The sequence below is a fragment of the Nannospalax galili genome, unplaced genomic scaffold, assembly GCF_000622305.1.
Source record: "Nannospalax galili isolate Female #2095 unplaced genomic scaffold, S.galili_v1.0 scaffold488, whole genome shotgun sequence".
Classification (NCBI taxonomy): domain Eukaryota; kingdom Metazoa; phylum Chordata; class Mammalia; order Rodentia; family Spalacidae; genus Nannospalax; species Nannospalax galili.
Genome location: NW_008360316.1, coordinates 1,624,583 through 1,650,116, shown reverse-complemented (window position 1 = coordinate 1,650,116; position 25,534 = coordinate 1,624,583). Strand labels below are relative to the sequence as shown.

At 38.1% G+C, this 25,534-nt stretch overlaps 2 protein-coding genes across 5 annotated transcripts in view; both read left to right on the top strand.

Moving 5' to 3' along the window:
* The window catches only part of Trim13 (tripartite motif containing 13), a 72,288-nt gene extending 67,087 nt beyond the window's left edge, over positions 1-5,201 (top strand). For all 4 annotated transcript variants that reach the window (XM_029559573.1, XM_008824965.3, XM_017796078.2 and 1 more), the window contains one exon: positions 3,966-5,201. In XM_029559573.1, coding sequence (XP_029415433.1) covers positions 3,972-5,195 — 1,224 coding nt within the window. In that variant the 5' untranslated portion in view covers positions 3,966-3,971 and the 3' untranslated portion in view covers positions 5,196-5,201. The remainder of the gene's footprint in view (positions 1-3,965) is intronic.
* Positions 5,202-6,386: 1,185 nt separating this feature from the next.
* Positions 6,387-10,947, top strand: Kcnrg (potassium channel regulator). Its single transcript, XM_008824962.3, has 2 exons — positions 6,387-7,693; positions 10,032-10,947. The coding sequence occupies exons 1-2, from the start codon at positions 7,119-7,121 to the stop codon at positions 10,267-10,269; spliced, it is 813 nt and encodes a 270-aa protein (XP_008823184.1). The 5' UTR covers positions 6,387-7,118; the 3' UTR covers positions 10,270-10,947.
* Positions 10,948-25,534: the final 14,587 nt, after the last annotated feature.

Here is a 25,534-nt window from a genome sequence, read left to right as displayed (position 1 = left end):
GGAGGGAAACTATAACATGCATAAATGGTTTGTCAAAGTCATATAGACTGATAACCAGACAAATATGTCAGTCTCCTCACATGTCTGGATCCAGAGATTTCTGGTGGTAGATTTTTAATTTCATAAAAAATAAAATAAAGCAGGTTAAGCTCCTTGTGAAGCCTGTTACTACTTAGCTAATGTTTCTGAGGTTGTAGTTTTTTAGCTGAATTTTTACCTGCCATTATATAAGGCTGGTTTTCAACTTGAGATCCTTCTGCTTCTGCTTCTGCTTCCAGAATATTGGGAATTATTCACTTGTACCTGGGCCTTTTCTAACTTTTTAGTGTGAAAATTTCCAAGTAAAATTTAGAAATACAATAAATATCCTTATATCTTCAACAGTTGTGTTTTTTTTTTTTTCTTTTCTGTATTTTTAAGGTAGGATCTTGCTATATAGTCCAGAGTGGCCTCAAATCATGATCTTTCTGCCTCAGGCTACTAAGTGATGGGATAGTAGTAATCATCACCTTTCCCAGCTAGATCCAATAGTTACCATGTTAACTAGGGGAATCTCATACTAAATAGTATGAGATTATTTTCAAATAATATATTATTTGAAAATGAGATTGATTTTTTAAAGACTTTAAAATTTATGTGTATGAGTGTTTTATCTGCATGTATGTGAGTGTACCGTTTATTGTGCAGTGCCCATGGAGATCAGAAGAGGGTGTCAGATCCAGTGGAACTGGAGTTACAGATAGTTGCTTGCCACCATGTGGGTGCTGGGAACTGAATCTGGGTGCTCTTAACCGCCGAGCCATCTCTCCAGCCCCGAGAAATAACTTTTTAAAAAGGTAAACAGGGTTGGAGAGATGGCTTAGCAGTTAAAGAGTGCATACTGTAGTTTAGTTCCTAGGACCCATATCAGGTGACTCACAACCACCACTCACTCCAGCTCAAGGAGATCTAATGCCTCTGGTCTCTGAGGGCGCTCATACTCATGAGTGCTTGGCATGCACACATGCACAGACACAAAGTATATAATAAATATAAAAAATTAAAGATAAAACATTTATTGGGGAATAAAAAGACAATCTATTTATTATGATTTGTATCTTAGGGATTTTTTTTCAGTGCTAGGAACGGAACCCAGGGCTTTAAGCATGCTAGGCAACTGTTCTACCATTGAGCCAGAGGCTAAGCCCCTGAATCTTAGGAATTTTCATCTTATCATGAGGCATCTTTGTATTTATGAATTTCAAAACAGTACTTAAAATTTATCATTTGGGGGAGGGTCCTAGAAAATAGCTAAGTCAGTAAAATGCTTGGCTTGCAAGAATAGGGACCTGAGTTCAAGCCCCAGAACCTACTTTTTTTTTGGTCTTTTTGAGACAGGGTCTCCCTGTAGCCCTTGCTGGCCTGGATTCACTATGGAGACCAGGCGGGCCTCGAACTCACAGAGATCCGCCTGCCTCTGCATCCCGAGTGCTAGGATTAAAGACATGAGCCACCACGCCCGGCTAGAACCTACATTTTTTAAAAAGCCAGGCATTCTTGTAACCCTGACACTGAGAAGCACAGACAGGTGGCTAGCCAGCCAGACCAGCCTAGTTGGCAAACTGCACATGCGGAGATGAGGGCAACTTGGAGTCAGTTTTCCTTCCACCATGTGTGTTCTAGGGATTGACCTTGGGTTGTCACACTTGGCAGCAAGTACCTTTACCCTCTGAAATCTCCCTAATAGATGTTTTAAAGATTTACTTCTATATTATTTTCATGTGTATGTGTGTGCCTGCTTGAGTTTATGTGCACTGTGAGTGCAGGTGCCCACAGAGGCCAGAAGAGGATGTTTGAGCCCCTGGAACTAGAGTTACAAGTGATTTTGAACTGCCATGTGGGTGCTGGGAACCAAACTAAGGTCCTCTGCAAGAGCAATAAGCACTCTTTAAAAAAAAAAATTTATGTGTATGAGTATTGCCTACATGTAGGTAGTTGAACTCATGTCGTGCAATGCCCGCATAGTTCAGAAGAGGGCGTTGGATCCCTTGGAACTGGAGTTACGAACGGTTGTCAGCTGCCATGTGGGTGCTGGGAATTGAACTCAGGTTCCTTGCAAGAGCAGCTAGTGCTCTTAATGGCTGAGCCATCTTTCCAACCCCTGTGAGTAGTAGCACTCCTAACTGCTGAGTCATCTCTCCTGCCTGTCTGTTTTAACAGGAAAATTAACTTTTGTTTAAGAATTAATGCATAGTTGGGCATGGTGGTGTAGGCCTATAATCCCAACTGGGAAGCTGAGACAAGAGGAACAGGAGTTCTAGACTAGCTTGACTGTATCTCAAAAAAAGAAAGGAAAGGAAAGGAAAGGAAAGGGGAAACAAAGTGGGAAAGGAAAATGTGAATAACTTTTACAGTATTTGCAGGAAATCGTTTTAGGTTAGTCATCTAAAAATAAAGGAATTTAGTTTTCTGAGCTGCTCAGTGGTTAAGAGCACTTACTGTTCTTCCAGAGGAGCCTGGTGCTCTTCTCAGCACCCATATGGTGGCTCACAAATGCCTGTAACTCCAGCTCCAGGAGATCCGATGCCCTCTTCTGCCTTCTATGGGCACCTGCACGAATGTGCACATATACATACACATACATGTACACAGGTGCAAAGTTTAAAAAAAAAAACTCAGCCTTTTCATTGGTAAGAACCTTGAAGTAACAAGCTTATTTTATCTTCTCAAGAAAATGTCACGTATCTAAATCTGCATAGTTATAATTCATCATTGGTAAGTAAAAATGGTGTTCTTGTAATAAAAGCTGGCTCATCTTGCAACCAGTCACATAAGCCTGCTGTTTCCTCCAGAGAGCATCTGCTGGCGTGCACAAGTGCCTTTGTCTGTTCTTATTTTGCCACATAAAATATGTAAATGATATGTATATATACAAGAACTAAGATTGTACAAAATGAGTAATCTTTGCTACCTCCTAAACATTTTTGTTTTGAAATCGGTCTCTTAGTCTGACTGGCCTGGAACTTGCTTTGTAGCCCAGGCTGGCCTTGAACTTGCTTCCTTCTGCCTCTCTGTTTCTAGTGTTGGGATTACAGGTGTATGCACCTGGCTGAGAACACTTTTAATTGAAACTGTCTTTTTCACCTATACTTTGAGTGTGTGGTACTGAGGACTGCTATGAGTAGTGGTATATTTCAGTGCTGCTTACTGTCTTGCTTGACTCCTGTTAAAGCACCAGCAGTGTCCACCTACTGCTGCTTTTATGTTGTTGGTGCAGGTGTTGACATGGTGCATAATTAGGAAAATACTTTTGGCCTCACCAATTTTCAGAGAGGGACATCTAAGTTTCTGCCCCTCACAGAAGAGAATGCTATAGTGCAGATGATATAGGATAGCTTTGCTTAAAACAACAAAAGACACCCCTAAACAAAAAACCCACCTCATTTAATTCTCTAGGCAAGACTGAATTGTAACTTGTTTTGTGTTTTTTAACCTATGATTCTTACAGTAATTTTATTCTTGTCTTTGAAACAGAAAAATATGCCAGTTTCCAACAAAAGTTTGCATGAGAGTACATGCTTGGATTTCTGTGCTTCTTTCTTTTAAATGGCATACCATTTAGTATTTGTGGGCTCAAAGTAAAGAGCTCATTCTGTTTCAGACACTGAGCAGTTTTGTTTTTGACATCTAGTAGTCAGCTCTCTGTTTACAACAATCGTTGGCTCCTTTGGCTCAACTTGCAGTTGTCCTGGTCCTAACCCTGACTTAGCCAAATGCTGTTGATGGAAAGCCATCACAAAAGGCCTTATATACAGGGTGCCCTACTAAAGTAGTGTGTTCTTGTCCCAGCGGAGTAAATCTGCTTTAGTATGCATTCCCTTCCCAAATTTTAGTAAGAGATCACATGTGAAGACAGTATCTTGTAATTACTGTAGAGTCCTAATAGAGGGGATTGCCAGAATTAAATGTTTCTTTCTCTGTGGTAGGATGTGATGGAGCTGCTTGAAGAAGACCTCACATGCCCAATTTGTTGCAGTTTGTTTGATGATCCCAGAGTTTTGCCCTGCTCACACAACTTCTGCAAAAAATGCTTAGAAGGCCTCTTAGAGGGGAATGTGCGGAATTCATTGTGGAGACCATCTCCATTCAAGTGTCCTACCTGCCGTAAGGAAACTTCAGCTACTGGAGTCAATAGCCTGCAGGTTAATTACTCCCTAAAGGGTATTGTGGAGAAGTATAATAAAATCAAGATCTCTCCCAAAATGCCAGTGTGCAAAGGACACTTGGGACAGCCTCTCAACATTTTCTGTGTAACTGATATGCAGCTGATTTGTGGGATCTGTGCTACTCGTGGTGACCACACCAAGCATGCCTTCTGTTCTATTGAAGATGCCTATGCTCAGGAAAGGGATGCCTTTGAGTCCCTCTTCCAGAGTTTTGAGACCTGGCGTCGGGGTGATGCTCTTTCGCGCTTGGATACTTTGGAAACTAACAAGAGGAAATCCCTACAGTTACTCACTAAAGATTCAGATAAAGTTAAGGAGTTTTTTGATAAGTTACAACATACTTTAGATCAAAAGAAGAATGAAATCCTGTCTGATTTTGAGACTATGAAGCTTGCAGTTATGCAAGCCTATGACCCAGAGATCAACAAACTCAACACCATTTTACAGGAACAACGAATGGCCTTTAACATTGCTGAGGCTTTCAAAGACGTGTCAGAACCCATTATATTTTTGCAACAGATGCAAGAATTCAGGGAGAAAATCAAAGTAATCAAGGAAACTCCTTTGCCACCCTCTAATTTGCCCACAAGCCCTGTAATGAAGAACTTTGATACCAGTCAGTGGGAGGACATAAAACTAGTAGATGTGGATAAACTTTCTTTGCCTCAAGACACTGGCACATTCATTAGCAAGATTCACTGGCGTTCTTGTCAGCTACTTGTGGTGGTGGTTCTGCTTGGCCTCCTCGTTTTCTTTGGTCCTACCATATTCCTGGAGTGGTCTTTGTTTGATGAACTAGCAATCTGGAAAGACTATCTTTCAAACTTTACTTCTTATCTGACTAAACCAGCTGATTTTTTAGAACAATCTGTTTTTTACTGGGAACAAATGACAGATGGGTTTTTCATTTTCAGTGAAAGAGTCAAGAATTTTAGTCTGGTGGTATTGAACAATGTGGCAGAATTTGTGTGCAAATATAAACTGTTATAAAGTCAACTATGGAGTTCTGTTTCTTGATAGGATTGTTAAAGAACACCAGTAATAATTAAGATTTTGTTCAGTTTCCAGTTCATTTTTTCTTTCAAAAGTATTCCTTTAAAAAATAATGCCTTTTACATGTTATTCAAATTAGGTAGTATAAAGACAAAAGTGAAATTTAGTAGTACAGTCCCAAACCTTTTAAAAGAGAGATTTAAAAATAAATAGCCTCCCTCTATGTTGGCTGTTTGTGCTGCGATAAAAATGGTACATAAAGGCACCTGTAGTCCCATTTTCTCAGGGGTCTGAGGTAGGAGGGTATCTTGAACCCAGGACTTTGAGACCAGCCTAGGCAACGAGTAAGTAAATAAAGGGAGTTGAGAACACATACTATCCTACACTGTGTCATTGAAGTAGGTACAGCCATAGTGATTCAGCAAACATGTGAAACTGGTAAAGCAACTTCTGACAGGGAGCATCCTAAAAAGGGAAAGACAATACGAGTACATTGGATTTCCAAGTGTGTTTAGAAGGGTGATTCCTTCCTTGTGAAAATGTAAATCTTTTAATTTTGTAAACATAATCTCTCCCTCCTTTTTCCTTTTTACAGGGTCTTGCTGTGTAGCCCATCCTGGCCTTGGACTCCTCAGTATCATGATTATAGGGAGCTTTGTTTTGTGAATTTTTCACCAAAGGTCATACAGCTGTTAAATGGCAGTACAAAGACATGGGTTTTAAAAAGATAAGCAGCACGTGGTAAGGGCAGGAAAGGAAAAGCCATCTTTTAACTGGCACCTAATTTGTGGTTGTCTTGTTCAAGAGTATCACAGCAGCTGTACAACAGACCCAGTTTACTTGTCTGCACAATTCCAGGTGTAGTAAGACAGGTCTGACAATAGCTGAGACTATCTGTTAGCACTTGTAAAGTATAGAGTAATAGCTGCATACTGATGCCACCCTATCTACTCATAGGAAAAAAGATGCTCACAGGGCCTGGGTGTGGTAGTGCATACCTTTGATCCTAGTTCAGCCTGATCTACATAGAGGTTTCCAGGCCAGCTGGGGCTACAGGAAGACCCTGTCTCCAAAACAAAAAAAAAAAGATGCTCATAGAACAAAATACTTATTTTTCCTACCTTGCTCAGAATTCAAATGAAAAGAAATAAACAAGCTTGGAACTGCTTTTTAGTCTCCCTTATTTCTATCATGGGAAAAAAAAAAAACATTCCTTTGAAAGTCTATTAAGGGAGTCAATGGTAAGGTCAGCAGGGACAAAGAGAAAAGGTGGCAACTACATTTTAAAGTATAGAACAAGTCTCTTCCTTCTACCTGTCATCTATGAGATGAGAACCTAAGCTCCTAGGTGAGGCTGCTATATTCTTAACTCATGATTTAGGTAGTAAGTTGCTAAGGGAGTTCTAAATCCCAGACAGCATTTCTCTATAAATCTTCTCTCTTTCTTGAGGGCTTGGTAAGTAAGTTGGGAAGGGAGAGTGCTTTTCTGCTTCCAGTGATTTTGTTTGCTTTGAATGCACATTTTTGTTACAGTTTCATGGAGAATACTTTTTAGTGCTAGAGACAGAACTAAGGCCTTCGTACATTAGTTAAGCACTCTATTCCTGAACTATACTCCCAATACAAGAATTTTTTTAAAGTGACATAGAATTTGATGTCCTTGGATATACTGACATTATTCAGTTTTCTTTCCTGCTTTTTCCTTTTTGTATACTGCAAGTTCCTAAGCAACTCAGATTTGCAAACATAGCTATAGATACATTCTTTGTCTTGACAATAGTCACCTGGGAGTTTAGGTCTGTTTTCTTAGTCTCACCTCCCTCTATTTTAGTCATAATATTTATGGTAACAGTTGACTTAAGAGGTTTTTCTGAGTCTGTGGCGGATGGTTTGTAGCCTCTAATTAGAAGCTAGGAAAGAATGAGTAGTCAGGAACTAGTCACATTGAATGTAGGAGGGAAGATATTCACGACACGGTGCTCTACCTTAAAGCAGTTTCCTGCCTCCAGGTTGGCATGCATGTTGGATGGCAAAGACCAAGATTTCAAGATGGTTGATGGCCAGATTTTTGTGGATCGAGATGGTGTTTTATTTAGTTTCATTTTAGAATTTTTGAGAACTCGTCAGCTTTTATTACCCTCTGATTTTCCAGACTATCTTAGGCTTCAGAGAGAAGCTCTTTTCTATGAAATTGATTCTCTGGTTGATCACTTAAGCCAATACCTGCTACAGTCAAGACCTGCTCTCTTGGAGGTACATTTCTTAAACCAAACTACTCAAGCCTTCTTCCGAGTGTTTGGCTCTTGCAGCAAAACAATTGAGATGCTAACTAGGAGGATTACAGTGTTCATAGAGCAACGTACAGCACCCACCCGGAGTAACTCTTTTGCTCCTCAGATGACTTTACTTCCACTGCCTCCACAAAGACCTTCCTACCATGACCTGGTTTTCCATTGTGGCTCAGATGGCACTATTGATAACCAAACTGGAGTCAGGTATTTTGAACTCTGAAGCATTTTTCTTCTGTTCCAGTTTCTGATGTTTTCTCTCAAACCTGAAAATTCTTTATGTCTAAAACTCTTCTTGGAACACAAAATGTTTATTCAGACTAATGTTTTGGGATAGCCAGTGGAGACAGAATAATTATTTTCTAAAGTTGGGCACTTCTCAGATTAAGAAGGTATTGTGGGATAGTTTACCTCTATATGTGGGGCTAGCCAGGAAAAAGAGGGACTGTGATCTCAAATTGGAAGAGAAAATACTTTTTAGATTATATTCCATTGCTAATGGAATTTGACTTATAAATGAATCATTTTTTTTCAAGAGATTGCTTTAATGGGTTACATAAGAAAAGGTTCAGTAGTCTCACTGATTGCCTCAACACTTCTCATTTGTTCTTTCAGGGCTACATTTGCTGATTTTTGTTAGTAGAGAAGAATATTTTAAAAATGCTTTAAGGGTAACTAGGTCTCATCGACAATTTAATGTTCTGTTAAATCCTTAGCTCTTTTACCCCTCAAAATGTTGGAATAGACTGTCAGTATGTTAATGATAACTACTTTTTTTTTTTTCTTTTGAATGTAGACAGGGTCTCACTATGCAGCCCTGGCTGACCAGGAAAACGTAGACCAGGCTGACCTTGAACCCAGAGATCTGAGTGCATCTGCCTCCTGAGTGCTGGGATTAAAGGTATTCACACCATGCCTGGCTGTGTTCATCTTATCTAGCATGCACTGGGCCCTGTAACACTGAAAATTTTTCCATTTCTCATTTTTTTTTTCATCCTTTTCTTGTGTCTTGAAATTCTTTTTCAAATTGGTCTCATTGGGAATCAATATAATAGTTATGGCTCAATGATTTATTGCAGGTACATTCTACTTTGTTACCACCTATTGGTATTTGTATCTTAATACTTTTTTGAAATATTCTGTAAGTTTCTAACAAATGTTTCTAGACTATATAATTAAAATTTGGGACTTGAGGGTAAATGAGGTGATTTACTACTGGTAAAAATTTGTATCCAACACAATAAACATTTTTTAGATGTGCTTTGTAGATTGGTAATTTTTAGATTTTACTATTTTTTTTCTATTTTTCTATTTTTTATTTTACTGTTGTTTTCTTTGCCAGTAATTAATATCTGAATGTGACTTACAATGACCCCTCTTTCAGTCATAACCTAAATTAAAAGGGACATTCTTAGACATCTTTTTATCCCCATAAAACTATAATAGTTTAGGTGTCTGCCTGGACTAATATAAGCCCTTTTTTACATATTAAAAATAATGGGAGGGCACAAAAATATCCTGGCTGGCAGATAAGGAGTTAGCATAGCATATGCAGATGTGTTATAAAAGCTAATATAGGCAGGTCTGACATTTTCTGGAATTGAATGCAGTGGCTGTGGCATGCTTAGGGAATAAAGGGCTCTCTATTTTCTCTTTTGACTTCCATGTTTTGCTCTTCAGTAACAGGCTATTGAAGAAAAACAGTAATATGGAGTCTTGACATTTTATACCTTCAAATTTTAGCCTAAAAAAACCTGGTATGACAGGAATAAATCACAAAAAAAGTCATAATATCAGTACGATGATTTGTAAATTAGATCTAGTGGAAAACTGTAAATGTGCAAAATGTTCCTGAAAATGATCAGTTGAATTTGGTAAAAGTAGAATTAAAAACAAAAACAAAAACAAAACAGACCCTGGAAATATATTATACTTTATGAAGAATTAAGCCAAGTTGTCTCTGATCAAGTTGTTTGCTCCAAAAAATAATCTCAATGAAAAGTCAACAGTGTTGGTTCTATTACTAATGTAACAGAAATGACTTCTGAAATCACAGCAAAGTCTCTGTTTTCAATACTCAAAAGTTACTGATTTGGATTTGAAATTAAGTTACAAAAAGAAAAAAATCTGTTACAAAATGTTATGGGAGTGCCGGGCACGCCTTTGATCCCAGCAATCTGGAGTCAGAGGCAGGCGGATCTCTGTGATCAAGGCCAGCCCGGTCTACATAGTGAGTTCCAGGACAGCTGGGTCTACAAGGAGACCCTGTCTCAAAAAGACCAAAAAAAAAAAAAAAAAAAAAAAAAAAAAAAAAAGTTACAGGAGCCAGGCATGGTGGCACACACTGTAATCCTAGCACTTAGGCTGAGGCAAAAGGATCATGAGTTTGAGGCCAGCCTGGGCTATACAGTGAGACTCTTGACACTGAAAACCAAAAAGGAAAAATAAAAAGGTATGATGTCTGAGGTCACAAATAAGTTTGTATCTATAATTTTGTTAGTTATTAGAGGAATGCTTTATAATTAAATACTTTTTTGTGTCTCAGGTATGTTTCCATAAAACCTGATAACCGAAAATTGGCCAATGGAACAAATATCCTGGGCTTACTGATTGACACTGTATTAAAGGAAGGCTTTCATCTGGTCAGCACTAGAACAGTGTCCACTGAAGACAGAAGTGAATGTTATACCTTTGAAAGGATAAGTCCTCAAGCCTTTGGGGTGAATAAAACACCAAAACTGGAGACCACCATCCTACCAGAGCAATCTCAGAATAAGAAATGAAGTTGTTTGTTCTCTTTCACAGTAAAGTGAAAAATTTCTTATTGGGAAATTCCGTATTTGGGGCATATATGTTACGGCTTTCTTTCTTGCCTCTGGGCAACCAGGTTCCAACAGTGCTACCACACTGTGCTCTTTTAAAATAACACTGCACTTGGTGCTCTGACACATGTTCTTCCACCTTCAATGCCTTTTCTTCACCTTCTCCATGAACATTTTCACAGCTTTCAAAAATGGGCTGTGGAGTTAGACTGCATATCATTTATTAGCTCTGTGTCTTAGGCAAGGCATTTAACATCTCTGTGGTTCAACTTCATCTATTAACAAGGGACAAAAAAAGGTATCTCCTTCATAGGCTATGTGGGAATGAAAGGGAACAACGTATTCAATATTACCTGGCACATGGTGGGTACTCAGTAATGTTGATGAGAATGATCATGGGTCACCTACTTTCAAACATTTCTTTTGTAGGGCCTTGTTCCTCCCTTTCCTCAATTATGGTAATCTTTCTTGTTTCTTTGCAGTACCAGGGTTCACCCGTGATGCATGCACAGTATGTGCTCTATGACAAACCTATGACCCCAGCAACTCAACCTTGAAGACTTACTATAAGAACCTTTTCTCAGGCTAGAGAGATGGCTCAGAGATTAAGAGCACTGGCTATTCTTGCAGAGAACTTGGGTTTGAGTCCCAGCACCCACATGAGCTAAAAACTGTAACTCCAGTCTCAAAGGACCTATTGCCCTCTTCTGAACCCTGTGGGCATTACATGACATGGGTGCATTTACATACATGCAGGCAATACACTCATACACCCACACAAAGAATCTTTTCTCACGTGAATATAAGTTCTTTGAACAGTGTTTAGTACTACTATATATAAAGTACTGGGCTAAACTCTTACGAATTGGTATCTGAATTGCCAAAAAGCTTTATAATAACCTCTACCAATACTTACAATACACATGTACTATGACTTAGTAGCTTCTCGTATTATTTTAAACACCAGGATAAACTGAAAGAGAAATCATTCAAGGGGTTCCTAGTGTTTGCTAAAGTTGTGTGAAAAGCTGTTGTGTAGAAGAATTTATTACTACTTAAAAGTATGTAACTCATTCAAGAACATCTTTTGAACATAGTAAATATTTTTTTTTTTTCCGGAGTTGAGGACCGAACCCAGGGCCTTACGCTTGTTAGGCAAGTGCTCTACTACTGAGCTAAATCCCCAACCCCTACACATAGTAAATTTCGAGGACTGGGGCTGGAGAGGTGGGTCAGTGGTTAAGAACACTGGCTGCTCTTGCAAAAGACCCAGGTTTGGTTCCCAGTACCCACATGGTGGCTAACAACCACCTATTAACTCCAGTTCCAGGTGATTCAATGCCTCTTCTGACTTCTGTGGGCATTGCATGACACAGATGCACTTGTATACTTGCAGGCAATACACTCATACATATAAAATTTAAAACAAAATATTTTTTAAAGAATTTTGGGGATTGGGCTGGAGAGATGGCTCAGCGGTTAAGAATGCTAACTGTTCTTGCAGAAGATTGGGGTTCGATTCCCAGCACCCACATGGCAGCTTACAACTGTCTGTAATTCCAGTTCCAGGGGGATCCAACAGCCTTTTCTGTCCTCAGGCATTGCACGACACAGGTGCACTTACAGACATGCAGGCATAACACTCATACACATAGAATAAAAATAATAAAATATTTTTAAAAAGAATTTTGGTTTTAAACATCAAGTAGGAAATATTCTGAAGCTGCATATACTCAAGTAAGGATGTGCATCACAGCAGCAAAATAATTAGAAATAAGCTCAAACTTCATCAATATGAATAGATAATACAATTATGTAGTCTTTAAAAAGTATGAGGTGGGGCTGACAAGAGAGTTCTGCAGATGGCTCTGCAGGTAAAGGTGCTTGCTGCTAAGCCTGACACGTGAGTTTGATCCCTAGACCCTACATGAAAGGAGAGAACTGACTCTTCAAAGTTGTCCTTTAACCTCCACATGTGCACCATGGCACATACTATACACACACAATAAATATTTGTAAAAAATAGAAAGCAGAAGTTTATAAGCTAAGGAAGAGGTGTCAGAATATAAGTGGGGGATAAACCTGGGTAGAAAACAATGTATAAAGTGGAATATATATATATATATATATGCAGTTTCTATTAATAGAAAAATATGTATACACATTTGATGCACTTGATGCATGGAATTTTCAGGAAAGGTGCAAGTCACTTCCGGAAAGGGAATTGAGTAAATGGAGTTTAGACATGGGAAGAAGACTTTTCACCAGACCATATGGGTGACTGTCTATTAAAATATATACAAAATACACTGGGCATGGTGGCAGATGTCTGCAGTCCCAGCACTTGGGAGGCTGACAGGAACAAAGATCCCACGTTTAAGGCCAGCCTGGGCTACAGAGTGATACTTGGTCTCAAGAAAAATGAATCAAACACACAACAATAACAAAAATTGAAAAGGAAGGAGCCATACTTGAATGGTGTATCTATGTAAGGGATTGTGGCCATTGTGGCAGAATAATATGTCCTCTTGTTTCTGACAGAAATTTTACTCTACCACCCTTCCTGTGAAACACTGCCACATAGTAAGAAAGGTAGAATTATCTAAAGCCAGGTGTGGTGGCACACGCCTTTAATCCAAGCACTTGGGAGGCAGAGGCAGGCAGATCTCTGTGAGTTCAAGGCCAGCCTGGTCTACAAAGTGATTTCCAGGCCAGCTGAAGCTTCAGGGAGACCCTGTCCTAACCCCTCCTCCCCCACAAAAGGTAGAAATATCTAGTCAAATTTCTATGTTCTAGTTTGTGGGGAAGAAAGAGCAAAGAAACTTTTCTAAGTACCTCAAAAAATTAGATACAAGGAAAAAAATGTAGGCTACTTTTAGTCATATTAAGGTCAGTAGCTGCTAACAGCGGTGCGAAAAGAAGCGCCCTACGAATGTTTTTGTGTTTTCTTTGGCAGCATTCATCCTCTCTTTTCCGCAGAAATGCCATCTTGTTTTAGTGTGTTTTAGTTTTGGAGGAAATGGTTTTCATCTATTTGTCTACACTCTAGAACACAATACTTTTACTCTGATAAATTTTTTTGCCATGCATGTGATTTAACTAGTTGGATATAACTGACATAATATGCAGTACTATTTAATTCTTTTAAGGACTATTTTTACTGAATTCTTTAAAATTTTTCAAGAAGTTTTTATTTTTATGTGTATGAATGTATTGCCTGCATGTATACAAGTGCACTGTGTCATGCAATGCCTGATAAGACCAGGAGAGGGTGTCAGATCCCCTGGAACTAGAGTTAGAGATAGTTGCTAGCCACCATGTGCATGCTGAGAACTGAACCCAGGTCCTCTGCAAGAGCAGCCGGTGCTCTTAACCACTGAGCCCTTTCTCTAGTCCCTAGTGTTTTGCTAAGACTATTAAAAATTGATAAATGGTCAGATGTGGTGAGAAGCTGAGGCTAGTGGATGCATTGAGGCCAGCCTAGTTTACATAGTAAGTTCAGGCCAGATGGGGTTACAAGGAGACCCTGTCTCAAAAAACAAAACAAAAAACCCCATTAACAACAACAAAATGATTAAAAAGTACTTAAGCAAACAAATATTGTAATTAAGTTTGGCTAGGAATAAAACGGGAAATGTTTAAACTGCTATTAATGTTTTCTTAGTCATTCATATTTGCAGGAAACAATTTTGAGATTAGAAATGTTTTGAATGAGAAATAATAGAAATGTAGCATCCATGGCAATATACAATATATCTAATAATCATTCATTCAATAAATATTTGTTGATAATCTACTTTGTGCTGAGTACTATTCTCAACATTCCCGAACCTTGCTACACAGAACAAAAACTTCTGCCCCTCTACAGCTACCATGACAATTCTTAATATCAACACTGGGTTAAAGTAAGCCTTTCAAATAATTTCTTCAAAGACATGGGTTGACAATACAGTAATTCTTAGGGAAGATTACCACAATTAAAAATAGATATTATTAATTAGGGAAAGTAATCTTTTAGAGTAAGAAGAGTTCATTTAATATTTTAGAGACTATCTCATCTGGAGACACATCTGCCAATATCATCTTAGTAAGCCTCTCATGTTCACTTCATAGCAGAGTGGGATACTGTGACTAGGATGTCTAGGCATGGCTTTGTTTCAGAAAGAGGCAGACAAAAATAGTTTCAAGAAAACAGGGATAGGTTAGATACACTACAGGCAAAGTTAATATTCTTGCCTATTTTAGAAAAAAAAAAGGAGGGGAGCTTTAGAAAAGTCTTCATATGGGCACTAACTCTTCCTGATGGAATTAATTTGCTTATTTTAAGTTATAAGAAAATAATGGCAGAAATCTATCTTGTGCAACCATGGTTGCACTACGTATGATCTAAAAGATCATAATTACCCATCATTCCATCTTATGAATATACTCAACATAATGGCCTGTCAAAGTTTGTCAGTCCTAGGGCTGGAGAGATGGCTCAGAGGTTAAGAGCACTGACTGCTCTTGCAGAGGACCTGAGTTTAGTTCCCAGCACCCACATGGTGGCTGACAACTGTCTATAACTCCAGCTCCAGGGGATCTGACACCCTTATCTGACCTCCACAGGCATAGTATGACAGGTGCACTTATATACATGCAGGTAATACACTCTAAAAATAATATTTTTCTTAAAAGTTTGTCAGTCCTGATGTACCACCAATAGCTGGGCCTCTTCTATTTTCCCATTTGCTATGATTGTTTCAGTTTCTATCACCCACAGTTTTATTATTGAACTGAAAAGGCATGGAAAAATTTTAACTTCTGATTCTTGAACCTCACTAACATAAAAATGACTGGAAATTCTACAAAGCTTTTTCTGGGGGCTAGGAAGACACTTGCTGCTCTTCCAGTGCACCCGGGTTCAGTTCCTCCCACTCAGGACAGGTGGCTCACAGCCACCTGTAACTCCAGCTCCCTCTTCTGACCTCCATGAGCAACCTCCCCTCCAATGCATATATTGACACATACATATGTAACTACAAAAATTAAAAATTGGAAAATTAGAAAAAGGTTTCTTAAAAGGTACAAGTAGTACTGAATTTTACTCAAGTTTAACATGTAAGCTATAATTACAAAGAGTTCTCATGACAAAGTAGGAACCTAATTTGGGCCACCTTTAAAATATATATGAAATCAAGAACTTAAAGTGGTATAAAAGCCACTTGAGAAATACACAGTTTATTGTTTCTAACTTTTCTTATATGCTATTTGCATCTAACAAACTTAAGCTTTGTTTCATAAGTTTTTTTTACTGATTATCATAAACAATCACATTTTTTTTGTTGTTTGTTTTTGAGACAGGGTCTCCCTGTAGCCCCAGCTGTTCTGGAACTCACTATGTAGACCAGGCTGGCCTTGAACTCACAGAGATCACCCGCCTCTGCCTCCCAAGTGCTGGGACTACAGGCGTGCGCCACCACGCCTGGCTAACAATCACATTATTAAAAATGTCTATCATATAACCCTAACGATTGTGCTAGGGTTTAAACAAACAAACAAACAAACAAAAGATTTGCTGAGAGCAGTTTAGGTGGAAAGTTTCACAAATTTATTACTTTTCTGTAGCCAAAGAAACCCTGAGACAGAAATGCAGTATTGATTTCTTTTTTAAGCTCAAGAAATAAGAACAGGTAAAATGAAAATACTTGGATATGGATTTCTTAAATATAGACAATCTAGTAAAAACCACAACCACTACTGGGAATGGTAGTGCATGCCTTTAGTCCCAGCACTTGGGAGGCAGAGGCAGGTGAATCTCTGTGAGTTCAAGGCCAGCCTGGTCTATACAGTGAGTTCCAGGCCAGTTGGGGCTACACAGAGACCCTGTCTCAAAAAGATGAAAACAACCAAACAAAAAACCCCCAAACCACAATCACCTTCTAGCTTTGCCATAGGATTATATCTCAAGAAGTATTAGGCCTGCTCAAATTGTGTACAAATTTCATAAAAAAATTCATCATTTCAAATGCTTTAATATACTTACAGAAAATGTGAGATCATCAACATACAAAGGTTTAATGGATAAAAAACTAAACTTTACATGGTTAAATATCAGAAATACGTATCAAGTATACCACAAAATAACAGATGAAATAAACATACAGCAAAATAAATAGAAGTTGGCTTCTCAAACTAAAAGTTGTCAAACTATACAGTTGTTTTAGCTTTTGTTTTTTTTTATTGAAAGAGAGTCTTACTATACAGCCAACTATATAGGTTAGTTTCAAACTAGTGATCCTCTATCTCTGCCTCTCAAGTGACAGGATTACAGTCTTGTGCTACCATTCTACCATACCCACTTTGTTTTGGCTAGGGTGACTGGCCAGCGAGCCCCCAAGAACCTCTGGTCTCCCCACCCCTCAGCTTTTACATGGGTGCCAGGGATATAAATTTAGGTCCACATGCTTCTATGCCAAGCACCTTACCCAGAAAGCCACAGGTGGGTTTTAAATGGGCAGTCTTTACTTTCAGATTTCATCCTAACACCTCAAATCCAAAAATCATTAAAACCAATAGCTATGTCCTCTTATCAACTGGGTAAAACATACCAAATACCAAATGTTTCATGTTAATCCTCATAATTTTACACCTCTTGAAACAACTGTTTTCTTTGGCTCCCAAGTAGAGAGCTGATGGAGAAGCTTACCTTACCCGTTCTCTAATGAAAGATCCCAAGGAAGTCTGATCGCAGTGTCTGAAGTTCCATGAGTTCTTTCAAGATAAGAACTGGGATTGTGTTTTATAGGGCTCTCTATAGTCCCCCACAGGACTAAGCACCTAACAGGCTCAAATGAACTGAACTGGAACAACTGGAAACTATATTATCAGTGAATATTTAGAAAAATAAGAATTAGTAGATTCAGATATAATGATATTTTTAATCCAGTCTGAAAGAGTTGATTCAAGTAGCAGACTATAGGTATTCTCTATTAGAAGTTTACTTGGCTAATTCTGCACCAAAATGAAATGAAAATATGTATGTACATAGGCATGCTTACTTATTAAAAGTTATACCAAATTACCTAAGTACAATACAATAAAATGCCAAATCACATTGGGACACATATAATATGCTAACACAAAATAAATGCTAGAAAAGTAAGCACTTATTATTAAACCAAAAACATTAAAAATACAAACTTTGACTGTCACGTGACTGTAATTTATATTAAATCATCATTTACCTCCATAATTTGAGAGTTGTACAAAGTCAGTAGACCAGGTATATAAGTCAGATGTATCTAGAAAACAACAACAGACAATTAAAAACCCAGAAGGGCTCAGAGTTCTAGATAACTTAACCTGAAGTTGTAGGTCTATTGAATTTGGATCAGTCCAATAATTCAAGGACTAAGGTAAAATGGTCTAAAGATCTTGATAAATCCAGAAGACATATTACTAGTTTTTAAAATTATTTTGGAATTACCAAATTACATTTTTGTTTCCTTTTATATTTATTCCTTAAAGATGTAGGATGAGAGACTATTTTTTCATAGCAAGTAATAATTGCATAAACAGAGTAGATATTTTGACTTCATAAGTAGAATGCTTCTATAAAACCAAAATAGTTGTTTTCAATAATTAAAAAAAATTACTATTTACTTTTCAAACTCCTGCATTTTTTTAAAAAAAGCCAGACATGGTAGCACATGCCTTTAATCCCAGTGGGTGTTTGCTTTTTAAAGCCAGGCATGGTGGCACATGTCTTTAACTTCAGTGGGTGTTTGCTATGGTGCACATGTGGAGGTCAGAGGACAACCTGCAGGGGAGTTCATTCTCTCCTTCTACCAGGTGGATCTTAGGGCTTGAACTCATCAGGCTTGTTGACAAGTGCCTTTACTCACTTAAGCCATCTCGCTGGCCATTTTATTCCTTAAGTGTGTTTCTCCATCAAATACAAGCATTAAAAAAAAACAAAACAAAAAAACCAAACCCCTCAATTATCTAAACGTTCTTCTGAAATTTCTTGCTAAATCTCCTTTGAAATACCAGTTGTACGCTTGGAAAACTTGTCTTCCTGGTTTTCAGATTTCTGTTTATTATTATGGCTCTTCAGTCAGAATGCCAGATATTTGTGTTTTATTGTTTCTTGAAACTGGAGATCAGTATACTTCCCCCACTTCAATTATTTGCCTTCCTATTTGAGAAATTAAATCCGTGTCAATTTTATAGTTTTAACTGACTAAATTATTTAGACTTTAACTTCTTAATTTCATCCCCTCAGTCTAGTATTGGCAAAGATGTTTTATTAAATGAGGAGGTAAGGTTCAGGACTAATAACATAGTCACTAAGCCTCTGAACTGATCCAAGTGTAGGGATTTTCTTACAAATGTAAACAAGATATGACACTTTGCAGAAAGTTTTAATCAGTTTGGGAAATATTTAATATTTGAAGCTTAATAGCTTGTTTATACAAACTGTTTACACAAATTCATGACTTTTGTTTGTTTTTTGGTCTTTTTGAGACAGGGTCTCCCTGTAGCCCCAGCTGGCCTGGAACTCACAGAGATCCACCTGCCTCTGCCTCCTGAGTGCTGGGACTAAAGGCATAGCTTCTTAACTATTTCTTAAAGGGTCTATTGTCCTTAATAAAGAGTTTCAGTCTACTTGTCTACCCTTATTGGCTTTATGTGAATAACTGACAAATTTCCTCCCCAGTCTAAATTTTACATAGAATTTTTAGCTTGGTAAAGTCAACATCCTTAAGTCATTTCAAACTAAATGTTTAAATATCAGCTTCAATATACTATAAAAAAGAAACAGCTTTCTCTTAAGCTCTTTCTTCTTTCAATATTACCCTTGTCTTTTAGAATATATTTAAGACAATACCTCATTGTGCAACTCTGACTGATCTGGAACTTGCTAATGTAGACCAGGCTGGCCTTATTCTCACAAAGATCTGTCTGCCTCTGGACTAAAGGCATTTGCCACCATGCCTGGCTTGTCCATATAATTTTATATCTCCCTATTATTTTACTATGAAATATGTTAATTCTTTCACCATCAGTTTTCTTTCTGGAGACAGGGTCTGACTGTGTAGCCAGCCCCCAAAGGCCTCAAACTTATGTTCTTCCTACCTTAGCCTCACAACTGCTCAGACTACAGGCATGCATTACCATGCCTAGCAATCACTTCCATTCTTTATATATATATAAATTTAAAAAATTTTTATGTGTATGAGTGTTTTTTCTGCATGTATGTAAGTGCACTAAGTGCATTCAATGCCCATGGAGGCTAGGTGTCAGGTTCCCCTAGAACTAGAATTACCACGTGGATGCTGGTAACTGAACCTGGGTCCTCTGCAAGAGCAGTCAGTGTTCTTTAACTGCTGAGCATCTCTCCAGCTCCTCATCACTTTCATTCTCATGGTTCCTCTTTGGTTAGGTTTTCTTCACTCCTAGAGCACTAAAATAATCATGCCCAGCTTCTTTGCCATCAAACTTTCTTAGAAAATTCTCTATTTAGAAGAAGGGGGAAAAAAAAAAAAAGGCTGGCATGGTGGTGCATGTCTTTAGTCCCAGCACTTGGGAGGCAGAGGCCAGTGGATCTCTGAGTTGGAGGCCAGCCTGGTCTACATGGTGAGTTCCAGGCCAGCTAGGGCTACAGGGAGTCCCTGCCTCTATTTACTATTGTCACTTTTAATCTCACGAAGTCAACTTCCCTTAATTTATTGCAAGGGCTATTACCCTATTCCTTGCTATATGAAACTGGTTTTCTAGGCAAAAGCCCAATAACTCAGTTCTAACCTGATTTTTCAAATTGATGTCACTTTGTTCTTATGGCCTACAATATCAGGTTACTTGGCAGTGAATGTTACATCCTCTTTTAGATTAAAATTTTACCTATAAACTAGGATATCTGAGAACTAAATGTATCTTACTTTACATGCATGTAGGCCACATATCACAAAGCCCAGTTTGGCTTCAAACTCACAGTATAGCTGAGGATGATTGTGACCTTCTCACCCCCCCAAAGTGCTGGGAATACAGGTATGTGCCACCACACCTAGTTTTATGCAGTGCTGGAGACTGAACTCAGGGCTTTGTATGAAACATTTTACCAACTGAGTCACATCCCCAGCCCCAAAGACCTTTTATTGACAACTGTCCAATTTCCTGGTAAGTACTCAAAATAACTTACAGTTTTGTGCTAAGTAGACCATCTTAGGTAGCACCTATTGCCCTCACTAAAGCGAGCTGTTTCCAGACACTGTTTTGTATAGATGATGTTTATTTTCTCTTTCCAGTAAGTAACAGTTCTCACATATTTTTTTGGAGGGGGGATGTGTAATATCCATGGTATCAATATTCACTCCTAGAAAATAAGTTATAAAGCAAATCAAGACAGAAACTGTTCTACTACAGGAACCATTATTTGTTCATTGGATTCCTGACTTTTGTCTAAATGATAAATATGGTAACACCTTTAATATCAAAGCAACAATAGGCTTTTAAACATATATATTCAGGGGGTGTAGGTCAGCTGCAAAGCACTTGCTTAGTATACCTAATGCTCTAAGTTTGACTCCTAGGAACCCTCCACACACTGTGTAATATATATATAATACAGTTAGTCCTATCTATAAACACACTTGATCCTAAGGTTTCTGGTTTTGGTTTAAACAAAACAAAACAAAACAAAACAAAACAAAACAAAACAAAACAAAAAACAACACTTTAAGGCCATTCAGAGTTGTGGCCTGAATGTAAGTAAGCAGCATAGACTTTGAGAGGCCTATTCTGTTTCCTATGTTAATCTCAAGTTCCTTGTATACTTTTTTTTTTTTTTTTTTGGTCTTTTTGAGACAGGGTCTCCCCAGCTGACTTGGAACTATGTAGACCAGGCTGGCCTTGAACTCACAGAGATCCACCTGCCTATGCCTCCCAAGTGCTGGGAAAAAGGCATGCACAACTATGCCCAGCATGACATTGTCCATGTTTTATAAACTATAGCGAAGTACTAGATGTAGACTATGCCCTTAATAAAGATGAACCTGAAAAGTGCAAATAGAAAACTGGTAAAGCATTTCGTAGTATTTTTACTTTTGTATTTGAGACAGGGGTGTCGCTATATAGCCTAGGCTGGCCTCAAATTTGTGATCTTTGTGCCTCAGCCTGAGTGTACACAAGTGTGCACCACTACACCCCACCATTAGTACTTTTGATGACTCATTATTGCAAACTGATTATGTAACTGTCCTTTTCTATCACATATACAGCAACCATAATCAAAACCACTAGCCATTCTTTGTGTGTGTGTGTGTGTGTGTGTGTGTGTGTGTGGTACTATATATTGAACACAGGGCTTGGACATACTAGATAAGCCCTCTATCACTGTTATATCTCAAGCATTTTATTTTTAGACAAATTGCTGGCCTGGTCTGGAACTCAGTTTGTAGCCCATGCAAGCACTGAACCTGTGATCCTCCTGCCTCAACCTACTGAGTAGCTGGGATTATAGGTGTGTGATATCAAGTGAACTCCAATAATCATTTCTGATAATCCAATCCCTTCTGATTCAAGTACCTATATAATCAGTTTTACAGGGTTATAAATGAAAAGGCTGATATTGAAATCTTTAGAGTATATCTTTCAAATGAGTTGTGAAATTATGAATACAATTTAGTTAGAAATAAAGTTAAATTTTGCTTAAAGGAGACTGGAATTCTCATCTATCACAGGCCTCAAACTCTAAATAATTCTAGATGTTTTGTCTGATAAAACTTTTAAAAACTGATTTTTTTTTTTTTTTTTCTTTTTTGAGACAAGGACTTGCTATGTTGCCCAGGCTGGCTGAAAACTTATGATCAATTCTCTTGCCTCAGTTTCAGAGTACTGGGATAACTGGTATGTACTAACGAAAGTTTTCATTTTTGGTATTTATCCTTCAAGGACCAGCGGGGGTCATGTTCTGTTTTGTTAAGGAAAAATGGTCATATAGTAAAGGCGTTAAAACAACTGGGGTGGGGGAGAAATGCAAGGTTTCTATATTGGGCAAGTTAAACATAGAATTTCCAAAATTTCATGGTGATACTGAATTTTCCATGTATCTACAACTTTACCATACCCATCTTTCTTTCGTAAGTATATTTGCAAAATGTCCATGTTGGAGGCTGATTCTTGTCAAGGGTTATGAAAATCCTGAGACAGGACACAGTCAAGTTCAACTTCTCACTTAAAATTTGCAAACTTTGGGGAAGATAATTTGCTTTTTTAGGGCCTCACATCTAACCATAATAGTCAATTTTCAAGACCATACTTCTCTGGGATGGAAAAATTTAGGCTTTTATTTACATTGTTGTTTCCCTAGAAGTTACCAAGCTAGGTAAGTGTTTCTTTAGCATAATATTCACAAACATAACTTTTTAGTGCTGGGGAATAAACCCAGGCCTTGCATATGTTAGGTAAGTACTACTGAGCTATATCCTCAACCTACAAATATGACTATTATATTCCATTAGGACTATCTGTCCTGCTTATTTTCATGTCCCAAACTAGTGGGAAAGCTTTGACTTCTCATACATGTTCAATTGTTATCTCAAATGAAACACATCCTGATAGCATTAAAGTAACACAGGCAAGTAAGTGCCTTTGAACACAGTAACTTGTTAGATGAACAGCTATGTATATATTGCTCAATGAGAATAAAAGCTGAGTTGTCTGAGACCTTAAAGATGAAGAAAAAAGGTAAAATAACATAGATTCTTATGTCTACAATAATCTAAGCAATCTAATCGACACTTTCATTTTGCACACTATTCTATGAATTCTTTGATAAATCATAATTTCAAATTTCTTTAAACCTAGATTCTCCTCAGAGGAGCAATAACAGAATGAAATTGGTATTTTTTAAAAAAATTCTTTATGTGTATGAGTGTGTTTTGCCTGTATGTATGAAAGTGCATCCATGCATGCAATGTCTGTGAAGGCGAGAAGAGGATGTCAGAACCCCTGGAACTGGAGTTACAGATGGTTAACCAATATATAAGACCTGGGAACCGAACCCAGGTCTTCTGCAAGATCATTCAGTGCTCTTAATTGCTGAGTCATTCCTCTACTTCATACCTTTTTGGGGGGGGGGACTTTTTGAGACAGGGTTTCTCTGTAGCCCCAGCTGTCCTGGAACTATGTAGACCAGGCTGGCCTTGAACTCAGAGATCCGCCTGCCTCTGCCTCCCAAGTGCTGGGATTAAAGGCATGCACCACCACGCCCAGCCCAACTTCATACTTTTAATATCTCAAAATGATTAACTATGGCCCATAGATTGTATATATTTATTCTAGACAGTTGGACAAAGGTAATTTTCTTAAGGAAAAACTATGCTACTGTGGGATCTGAGTGATGTATCCTGAACAGAGGGTCATATATTACAACATATTTATGGCAACCTTAACATTTCCACATGCAAACTTACCTTAAAAGCACTCTTTATAAAAACACTCCAAGTGGTGGCGCACGCCTTTAATCCCAGCACTTGGGAGGTAGAGGCAGGCAAATATCTGTAAGTTGAAGGCCAGCCTGGTCTACACAGTGAATTCCAGGACAGCTGGGGCCACAGGGAGACTCTGCTTCAAAAAGACCAAACAAACAAACAAAAAACCCACCAAAATTTCTAGTCTAGTATTAGTCTCCAACACCTTTTTAGAACAAGCTCTGGAAAGTCAATCTTACGTTCTCTGATAGTGTGTGAACACCTGAGCTACTACAGTTCAAAATCAAGCACAATGGTATCATTCAAGCATGTGGAAATTAAAAGTGCTACCTAAAATGAAGGTATCAGTATCATTTATAGCTTAGTGTTTATGTAGTTTTGCTTTCCTTGCCTCTTGCTGAGAACCTGCAGATAACATTTCTAAAGGTTCTCTGCAATCAAAACAACTGAGCTCGAATCTTGACCCCTGACACTATTTCCCTAACAGAAATGTTCCACTCTCGTTGGCTAGTTGAAAGGATTAAATTGGTCTTTGGTGAAAGGATATTGTTGCTACCAGTGGCAGTATCTAAATCTTGACTGGTTTCCATATGCACATCTGAGAAACTCTTATTTAGGTATGTATTAAAATGTTGACTGGATGGAATTATATTCACTACAAAATAACCTTATAACTAGCCTACTTTGCAAAGGGCAAATAAACATGGACAAACATGCCAGGACTAATATTCATCACTGTACTCATAATCTTCTAATCAAGAGCACCTACATTAAAAAGTCCCAAAAAAATTATCTTCTCAAATCTCAACATGGAAATTTAGACTCAGATTGGCAGAGTACAAGTTTTTCTTGTGTGCAGCTGATGCAAAAAACTCACTGCCAATTTCAAACTGAGCTTGGTCTTCCTAGGAACATTCCATTTAATGGTAGTGTTGGGCACCTATACATGCCTAGCATGGTGAGATAGGCTCCAAGTGAAGCTACTTTTGTCTATACCCACTGAAACAAAATTCCAACAATGGCACTATGAAGCTCTGGAGTCTTAAAGCTTGAGTATCTTAGAATACAAATATCAAAGAATGTGATTAGATTTTTTTGCGTGTTGTCACTGATCCCTTCACACTGTATCCAAGTTCATGTCTATTCTACCATTGAAGTCTTAAGCTGGCAACTACTTAATGATCCAGTTTGTGTTGTTTTGAAACTAGATTCCCAACCTTTAAGAAGTCCTTATTGGGGCTGGAGAGATGGCTCAGTGGTTAAGAGTGCTGACTGCTCTTGTAGAAGACCCAGGTTTGATTCCCAGCACCCATATGGTGGTTAACAACCATCTTCAGCTTCAGGGGATCTGATGCCTTCTTCTGACCTCCAAGGGCAATGCATGACATGAGTGCATATGAGTGTATGTAGGCAATACACTCATACATTAAAAAAAAAAAAGTCCTTCTTGAAGACAAGCTGTGAAATTAAAAAAAAATATCCACAGCTTTATTTTCATTATTTCACATAAGGTATATGACCTGCTTCTGGAAACCTTCCTTAGTTTTGATAAACTATGTTCACGTCTTGAAAAAACTGTTTTGAAAGATTCAGAATTTTTCTTATCATTAATTGAAATTTGTTTAGGGCTTGAGGTTGTAGTTTCATGATAGTACACCTGGATTTTATTCTCAGCATAGCAAATGTTTGTATATGTGTGTGTGTGTGTGTCTAAAAAAATTATTTTCTGGTCTTTTTGAGACAGGGTCTCC